The sequence below is a fragment of the Trichosurus vulpecula genome, chromosome 6 (genome assembly GCF_011100635.1).
Source record: "Trichosurus vulpecula isolate mTriVul1 chromosome 6, mTriVul1.pri, whole genome shotgun sequence".
In the NCBI taxonomy this organism is placed as follows: Eukaryota; Metazoa; Chordata; class Mammalia; order Diprotodontia; family Phalangeridae; genus Trichosurus; species Trichosurus vulpecula.
The window spans coordinates 107,128,920-107,138,994 of NC_050578.1; the positions used below are offsets into that span (position 1 = coordinate 107,128,920).

The window sequence follows — 10,075 nt, forward strand, 5'->3', positions numbered from 1 at the left end:
AACTTAGTAACCCCTAGACAAGTATGCTGTTGCTGTACAGTTTTTTCCTTTGCAAGTCTGTAAATGCTTTTGAGGGAAGTATCTTGACTGAATGTGTGATGTAATAGAAACTTGAGCTAGATTTAGAAAGGACCTGGGTTCAAACCCCACCTCTGACTCTTATGACCTCTGTGACTTTTGGCAAATCACTAAGTCTCTCTTTAGGTTTCAGTTTTCTCATTTGTAAAATGAGGAGATTCAACTAGATGGCCTCTGAGATCCCTTATAGCTTTAATACTCTATAATCTTATATAAAGCCTGCATTGAAAAGACATAACAAGACCTTCTGGTGAGGGTTTTCCTTGGAGAAAACTCTCAGGATCTAATTTTTGTCCTTAGAATCCCATAGAGGTTAGAGGGGAAACCTCAAATCTTAAATACCCTCTTATCCAATTCCCCTATTTCAGTGGTAAGAAAACAGACCCAGGGTGGTTCTGTGTTCTGTCAGGGGCTACAGATGCAAAAGAAGTAGTCCATCGATGTTGCAAATAGTTAAAACAGTCTTTAATTGTCTTAACCAGAAATGTTTCTTAATCTCAACGTAGCAGGTATATGGTTCTGTCCTAAACTCTGCCCTTGGCTTGTTTGAAACTGAGGTATTGCTCATAACTCAGTTTTTCTATTACAGTCATGTTTGGGATTATTATTATTGGTACTTTAGTAAAATCCAGTTGGAAATTGAATATTAGTCATTTGTTCAAATGAAAAAATATTTGTAAAGCATTTAACACAGTGCCTGACACATAGTAGGCACTATATAAATACTTATTCCCTTCTCTTCTTTTGTTTATGAAGGACACAAACCTCAACTTTATGTTTAATTATGTGAATTGTACTATTATGAGGAATAGCTAATAAATCATTCTTTATCCATACAGGTGAGATAGGGAAAAAGTATCAGAAGTGTCAAAGAAATGCTAGCTATGAATATAGTTAAATTTTTTTGAAGAAGAAAAGGTTTCTTATAATTTATTTAAAAATGAAAGCAGGAGGGTAATAAGTTCAAATCTTGGTTCAATTTGAACTACAAGTCACAATAAAAATAGGGACATAAAAGGCATTTAGTCAATGCTAGATGAATCAATAAATTGGAGTGGAAGTTAATTTCAGTCTGTGACTCAAGACAATCCAATGAATGTTTTAAAGCACTTTCTCCGTTCTAGGGACTATGCTAGTTATTGCAGGGTACAAAAATAAATGGGACAATAGTCTCTGTCCTCAAAGAGTTCGCATTCTACAGATGAGCTCCTATCCTATGAAAGAATCTGTAACAAATATCTCCTCATATTCTAGCCACAGAAAGCTAGATGCAAAAGAAACAGTCCATGGATGTTGCAAATAGTTAAAACAGTCTTTAAATTTTTTTTAAAAGAAAACGAAAAAAATCCAAGAAATATTCTCTTGTTAATGTAACTTAAAGCCCCCATCTAATGGCTTCAGTCATGGTTAGGGTATTAATTCTTTCCCAAATCCATGAATAATTCACTTCATCCTTATCAGTCAGAAAAGCTCATATTTCTTGCCTAGTGCATCAGTAAAATTGTTCTTGGTGGAAAAAAAAAGGCCCCAATTTTTTTTTTTGACTCAGATTTCTTCTAGAATTTTCATTTCCTTTTTGCATTTTACAGAGGGAAGAGCATGGCAGGGGAGGGAGAGGAAAAGGTAGAGATCCGAAGTGTTATATCAATCTCTGCTTAACCTTGCTATGTGTAAAGTGTAGACTATAAGTCTTCATTGCACTTCCTGACATCATTGACCCAGAGGCACTTCTCTGCCTAGTTATTCTTTCTCCAGCAATAGTATCTTTCTTTCTGAGCTATTAAGATCCCCGAAAGCCTCAGTGACAAGCTCTGTTGCTCAGGAGTGCAAGATTAATACTTGTGGGAGGGTAGGAAGATTCTTTATCATAAAAGTGATCTATGATCATGCTTTCCTACCCCCTTCTTTTTTCCTTCTGCTCATGTCGGGAGGTGCTGAGGCTCAGGAGAATACCAGACTAATCACGTTCTTGCTTTCTTCCCCAGCTCTTGCAGAATTACAGAATCTCAAATTTGGAAGGGACCCCAGGAGCCATTATCTGACCCTTTAGCTGACCCAGTATTTCTTCTACACCATACCTAGCTGGGCTCACCCAGCTACCTAAAACTTCTAGTGAGGGGGGACCTACCACCTCCTTTGGGAGCCCTTTTCACTTTTAGATGGCTCTCATTTTTAGGAATTTTATTTTATTTTTTACATTGACCTTGAGTCATTCCCTCTGGTAACTTCTACCCTACTGTCCTACTTTTGGTTTCTATGGGCCAGCAGAATGAATATGATCCATCTTTTACATAGCAGCCATTCAAATATGATATCCTCCTAGAGTTTTTTCATCTATAGGCTAAACACCCCCATTCACTTTATTCCACTTATTGTATCACATCAAGGCTCATTGCTATGCTGGTCTTATCTCTGGAGGCTTTTCTTGCTAAAATGAGTGTCCCAGCACTGAACACAGTAGTCCATCTATAACCTCACTAGATCAGAGCATAGTGATACTGTCTCTTCTTATAGGTCTCAACATCTCTTTTAAAGCTTGAATTAGATTTTTTTGGCTGCCTTTTTACACAGTTGATTGATATCCAATTTGCACCCTACGAGAATGCCCATTCCCTTTTTTTTAAATAGGAACTGTTAACCAGTCATATGTCCCTCATCTTCATCTCATAAGGTTGATTTTTTAAGCCCATGTTGGACTTTACATTTATATCCCTTTTGTCCCTCTCTCTACATAATAACTACTGTTCATTTATTCTGAAGGAGAACAAACTCACAGAGTGCCAGAACTCAAAAAGATACTTTGAGATCGATCATTCATTCCCAACTTTATCATTGACTAATTTAGAACCAGGGATATGCTGATAAATGTTTAACAATTAGCTCTATGAGAGGGATATGTGTGTGTTTTTGTGAAAATGTAAGACACACTTTTAAGTTTAATCTGCATTATTAACATATTCTCTATCACTTTCTTAAGTTTAGAGAACCAACAAAATAATAAATCAAGCCCTGATTTGTAGCATTTGCCTATTTTTGAAGTGTAAATGATCACGCTGAAACTTTAGAAGTTGACACACCAAAGCTGATGAGACCCAGGACTAGCATACTCCTGAATGGAATGGATGTGAGTCAACAATGACGCATGGCACCTAACAAAGGTAATGCCCCAAAAGTATGGCTAAGATTAGGGAAATGATAGTTTTGCCCTCCTCCTTCTCAAGTGATCTTTCAAATGTATTCTGGTACCACAATTTAGGAAAGACAAGGATCAGGTGAAGCATGCCCAGATATGGGTGAAGGGTTTTGAGAGCCTGCCATGTGAAGACCTATTGAAAAAACACAAGGACATTTAGCCTGAAGAAGAGAAGACTTAAGGGGAGTCATGATAGCTGTCTTGAAATATTTGAAAGGTTGCCAAAGAGGAAGAAGCATTAGATTTGTCAAGCTTGGTCCCAGAGGGTGGTATCAGAAAAAGTGGATGGCAGCTAGAGAGAAACAGATTTAGGTTTGACTGACCAAGGCAAACTTCCTAACAATTGGAGTTGTCCAAAAGTGAAAGGAGCTTCACTTTCACTTGAGGTCTTCAAGCTAAGGCTTGGTGGACACTTATCAGAGATATTATAGGAGGCATTAGCTCTGAGGTGGGGATTAGATAAGATAGCCTCTGGGGACATCCCTTTTCCAACTCACAGATCTTACGGTTCTCTGATTTTTTTTTTTGATTGAGGAAATTGAGGTCCAGAGATATGAACTGTCTTGGAAAAACCTATATATCTAGCTAGTGTCAGAATTGGGACCTCAGTTTTCTTATCTGTAAGATAAGGGTATTGGATTAGATCAGGCTTGCACAGCATAGCTCATGAAAAATGTAGAGGATGTAAAACAAAGTAAAGATATAATGAGTGCTTTGTCCATGCCCCGCTTACCCCACCTTCCACTAGTCATTACTGTGTCCGCCATGTAACTTGGTAGGTGAGTTACATTATGCACTCTGCATGCTCTCCTGTTTGTCACATGACCTGTGGCAACCAACCATCATCAGTCTGTCTCTAGTTACCTTTACTTGGAAAGAGAGCCTCTAAAAATCTCTGTGACCTGAAGGAGTTTAGCCTATTTTAATTTTGGCCCCAACCTACTGCCAAGTTGTGCAGGTCTTGATTAGATGATTTCTGAGGCCCCTTCCAGCTTTAAGGTTCTATGAAATTCAGCTAAAATGGTGTTTTTATTTTCCTGATTTTCTCTCTTTAAAATGGGAACTCATTGTTTTTGTAAACTGTAGTAGTCTTCCTTCTCTTCAAATGGACCAATCACCATTAATGGCTCTACAGATCCTTTTGCTGTATTCTTATAATAAATATAAACTATTTGTAGCACACATGCCCTCCCCCTCCCCCAAATCTTCAAGAGGTACTCTTAAATCACCAGACAACTTGATGCCTTTAAGCATGTTGCTTTATAATGCATAGGGTATGCATTAGCCCTGCCCCAAAGTATATATTTCTTAGAGTAACACAATCCATTTATGTGTAGAATCATCTTTTCTGAGACTTGTTGGTTTTTGTAGTAGTTGTATAGTTTGTTGGATTTGCATTTCTTTTGGATTCCCTCACTCTCAAGGATTATCACAGTCAAAATTTAAGGTGGAAAAGGAGGTTACATTAGTGGGTATGATTTAGAAGGTTATTTTAAGAGTAATGCATTAGAGAAAACTCTGAATCCAGGAATAGGAAAAATCCACAAATAGTCATGCTAGAATAATCATTATCAACATTCTTATCATTACTGATGAGGCTTAGTAAGAACATAAGCACATGATAATGTGTAAAGTAGTTAAAGTACCACATAAGTCACATAAGTATAGTATTTCCATCCAGGGACTCCATTATTTCTTTGTATGTAATAAGGAGTCCAGGCTAGATGATCTGTCTCTTTTAGTTCTAAAGTGTGAAGGAGACAGATAGATAGTTCAATGAAAAGAGCAATAGATTCTTAGTTAGAGTACCTGATTCTAGAGATTCATGTCTTGCTTCCCCCATCTATCCCCTATGGACCTTGGACACATCACCAACCTTTCTTAGTTTCTTTATCTATAAAGTGAGATGATTGGACTAGGTGATCTCTGATCCTTTCCAGCTCTAAGTTTATGGTACTGTGAACATATGTAACATGCTATGAGAAGTTTTCTATGCCTAGAAGGAGAGAGGTAGAAGGTGGGACAAACTGATGTGAAAAAAATGGGGTGGTTTGAGGAAAGGCTGAAGGATGACAAGGGACTTTCAGAAAGAATGGCACCAAATTGAGATAGATGCGTTGTTTGCTGTGAAAAATCTTCATACTGTAAGTATCAATCATCAGATATGATCACAAGTGATCTTCATTAGTGATGGGTCTATTCCAACCAATAAGTCAAGGATAAAAATCTTCAAATTTGGAATCATTCTTTTCCATTATACTTTCAGGCACCTCCCAGTTGGTGCATTGGAAGAAGCAAATGGGACCCAATAGGCCTGGCCAGGTTAATGTCCCTACAAAAAATGAACAGTTATTTCATGCTGATAATAATGGGTCTGAGACTCCTGTGAGTGGGGGGTAAATTACTCACATTTCAGAGATCCATGGACTCTTTTAGGCCCCCAAGGGTGCCATTTAGTGCATACTTCTGTTGTACTAAATAATACCCTTGGGCCCTGCAAGTCTTTAAGCACTTACAAAAAAGGAATGATTTACTCCACAGTCACCAGGATGATTAGGCTCCCTTATTACTGTTTATAATAAAACAGTGTACTTACACGGAAACTTTGATCCAGGCTCAAAGAGTCTCTTCCCCAAACAAGCTCATTAATCTGAGCACCATCTATGGGAAGAGGTGGCCAGGGAACATTGGATCTCTCATTTATATGCCTTTTGGAGATCAAGAAATTACTAGCCAAGAGAGGCTGTGACTTGCTCAGGACCACCCAGTGAATCAGCAGTGGCCCAAAGACCGGAAAGCAGGGTTCCTGGCTTCCTTTCTTATGCTAAAAAGGTTTCAGCTGAGTGAAGTAAGTCACTGACTCATTGTGGGTTGACTTCAGGGATCTGTGTGTGTTTTTGTTCTTCCTCCTTCCCACTCTTCCTCCCATTACTTTGCTCTCTCTAATGGATAGGGTGGAGAGACTTTTTTTTTTCTTAAAGTTGCCCTTTCCTTAGCTATGACATGGGATGTCAGAATTTTATTTCCAAAAACACCACAGCCCATTCCATCCTACCCCATGGCAAAAGTCCTAATTATGGTCTGGCAACGCATGCTTGGAGAAAAACCACAGCAGAAGATAAAGAAGCTCTGTAAACTAATTCTCCCTCTTCATAGGCATTCCATAAAATTAGAATGCAGAAATTAATTAATCTGCCTCCAAGATGGGAAACAGAGAGGCAACATTAAACTTACTGAATACTAACCTAGTGAGGATAGAAATAAATCTTTTTTCTATCAGATAACTGGGTGTTCAGGCAACCTTGGCAAAAGCTGGGTAGGCTACCAAACCATCTCAGACTATTGGTATCTGGCCATGTCCAGAGTCATCACTAGACATTTTGGTACTTGAGGAAAGATTAATCAAGTGCATCTGTATCAAGTGGTAGAGACTATGTCCTTAAATCAACTTTTAAATTTTTTTCTACTCTTTTTAAAAACACTATTTTGTTTTTTCCAATTACATGTGAAGTTAATTTTTAACATTCATTTTAAAAAATATTTGAGTTCCAAATTTTCTCCCTCCCTCCTCTTCCCTCCCTAAAATAATAAGCAATTTGATATAGGTTATATATGCGCAATCATGTAAAACATATTTCTATATTAGTCACGTTGTGAAAGGAAAAACAGACCAAAAGGGGAAAAAAACATGAAAAAAATAAAGAAATTGAAAATTGTATTCTTCTATCTGTAGTTAGACTCCTTCAGTTCTTTCTCTGCATGTGGATAGCATTTTCCATCATGAGTCTTTTGGAATTGTCTTGGGTCATTGTATTGTTGAGAAGAGCTAAGTCATTCATAGTTGATCATTGCACAGTGTTGCTGTGACTGTGTACAAAGTCCTCCTGGTTCTGCTCACTTCATTTTGCATCAGTTCATGTAAGTCTTTCCACAAATCAACTTTTAAAGATAGATTAGGTTGAAGAAAGAGATCCCAGATATCAACTGCGTGGAGAAAAGGCTAGGACACTTCGAGGCTTCTGGAGAGGCCATATAGATCAGGGAAAGATCATGGCAAGAAGGCACCTAACTCTGCTACAGTTGCTGGGGGAGGTGGGAAGGGGAAACCTCTGCTATCTAGTAGCTTCCTATTGTAACTAATGAGTCTTGATAACCAAGTGCTAAGTTTAATTATTTCTAGAGCTTCTGAAGGCATGTAAGTGCTACCAGTGCCCTCTCAATTTTGTTGCCCTGGATAAAACCCCAGATGCTCCACCTTACCTATGACTCTGTCCATGTCTTCTGCTACTCTTATGCCTCAAAATTTTTCTTCCTTCCCTACCCCTCAGTGTTCATAGTCAGAGACTCAGTTCTTCAGGGCTAAAGGTTTTCTCAAAAGTCTGAAATTTCAGAGACTTTCTGCAGTACCAGGTTTTCAGCCACCTGAAGAGACTAGGCTATGTGTTTTGGAGGTTCCAGCCTAGCTTGGTCCAGTCTCCCTATAAGAGGCAGCTTAACTTGGAGAGTAGCAGTATTTGGAGCTCTGAAAAGTGTCATGGAAGGAGGAAGAGGAGGAATTCTAGTCCTTGGTCTACTAATAAGAAGCCCAAAGCGTTGGAGAATCCTCTGCCAGAGGTGGTTGGGACCAATGAGAGTCGGACAACTTCAAGCCAATCTGCCCCCAGCCAGAACAACAGATCCCTGGAGGAGAAAGCCCAAGAATCAAGCCATGTAAAGGATCCTGGGGGCTCCAGTCGGCCTCCTGAATCTCCAGAGCAGGTCCCTGACCAGACAGAGCATCATGGTAGGACCTTGAAAGGAGGAGAAGGAAGCCAGGATAGAGCAATAGATGATAATGGGAACAACAGAGCTTGTAAGCCACAATGGGACTTTGAGAAAATTGCATTCTCTAACACAGCCGGCGACCACCCCCATACCCTACTGCTTGCCCCAGCTCCAGAGTTGTTCCTGGGGAATGTCACGGCACAGGAGACTGATGCAGTGCCTTGGTGCCAGAAGCTAAATCAGTGGAAAGAGAAGCTTTCCAGGAGGGAGAAGGAGCAGCGAAAGGGGACTACTCCCTTCCGAAGTGATGTGAACGCAGACCCTAAAGTGCAGCGCAGCACCAGCTGGTGGGCATATAAGATGCTGCTACAGCAGTGGTGACAGCAGCAGAAGACCTGGAATCGACACCCCAACTTGTGGGACCAGCCAGTCACTCCCCTACTGAACCCCAGCCAGGCAGTCATCCCAACCACTGCTCCACAACAGATATCCTTACTAAAGACCACTCACCTCACTGATAGAGTTGATGGTAGGGTGTTGGAGAAATCTGGGGACATGGAGATCAGTTTTGACATCTATCAGGCTGATAGTGTATCCAGTTTCCGGAAAAATGACCTAGGAAGGCGATATGCTCGGATGTGCATCAGTGGATTTGATGGACCTGTCCCAGACCTGCACACCCTCAAGTGGCTGTGCTTCCAGAGTGGCCACAGGCTCCCCACACCTGGCCTAAGAGTTCATATTCACAGCTTTTAGGTAGTAACAACCCACTATATCTCATACCTCAAAGCATAATGGCTCTGTTGAATCTGGAGCAGCCATCTGATGGCTAGGTATGAGGACAAGAACATTTGAAAAAGCAAGTTAACTATAAATAGATGGTGCTTATCTTTATGTATCACCTACCCATAAGCAAATTATACTTATCTACAAACTTGTTTTTCCAAAAGTTCCTTACCCCATAGCTCAGCCATCTTGTTGGGCCTTAATTCACCCCATGTATGACTGTTGCATGTGGAGGGACTTGTAATTGTGCTATGGACATTTACATTTTAGATCCCTGGGAGTTTTTTTCTCTTAAGACCTTTTAAAGATTGGACTTTTGATTTCATTGGTAGGGAACTCCTGGTGGAGTTCTGGTCAGTTCCTGCTTTGTAACTCAATTAAAAAAACAAAACCAAAAGAAGGTAGTCTAGGGGCACTGAGAGGTTAAGCAATTTGCTCAGAGTCACAGAGCTAGTTTGTGGCAGAAGTGGAGTTTAACTCAAGTATTCTTGGCCTTGAGGCTAGTCCTCTGACCATTACATCTTGCTGTCTCTTAGAATTCATTATATAAGAAAAATAACTTGTCTGTTGTCTCCAGGTTTCAGCATTGGTCATTAGTCCATCTTCCCATTGAAAGGAAAGGTACTCATTCTCTGAACTATCACAGAGCAAAGATATTATTTCTCTGATAGCAGAGAAGTTTACCTTTTCTGGGACGGTTGGGGAGCCTACATAATTTCATGTTCAGATCTCTGTTTTTGACTATATCAGATCAAGAAATATTCATGGAACTCTTACTATGAGAGAACCATTGGGTGGGTTCATTGATATGATTAGTAAACACTTTCAACACCTTGACATTTCCTGAGAAATATCAGAGGAGAGAATGAAACTGGTCTTTTAAGCAGTGATTTTTGCAAGTGCACATAGATCTGAGGGCTTTTACTTATATTTGCTGAAAATTACTGACTTGTGTCTGTACGATCCTTGATGAGAGCCAAAGGTTCTTCAACAATAGCAATTGCTGATTCCTCCCCACCCCAAGCCATTGTATAATTGATGATTCATTAGTCAATCAATAAGCATTTATTAAGTGCCTGCTGTGTGCCAGGCACTGTGCTAAGCAGTGGGAATACAAAGAATGGAAAAACCATGGTCCCACCCCTCATAGAACTCACATTCTAATAGAGAAGACACCATGCAAACAACTATGTACATGCAAGCTATACACATGCATACATATATGTATGTAAATATACACACATATGTGTATGT

The 10,075-nt window shown here is 39.7% G+C and overlaps 1 protein-coding gene across 1 annotated transcript; it reads left to right on the plus strand.

The window, feature by feature from the left end:
* Positions 1-3,220: 3,220 nt before the first annotated feature.
* On the plus strand, positions 3,221-8,791 carry LOC118854707 (tRNA-splicing endonuclease subunit Sen54-like). The gene is given in 3 exon segments (XM_036764996.1): positions 3,221-3,236; positions 5,538-5,667; positions 7,663-8,791. Coding segments are annotated over 3 exon segments (1,275 nt in total).
* The last annotated feature ends 1,284 nt before the right edge of the window (positions 8,792-10,075 follow it).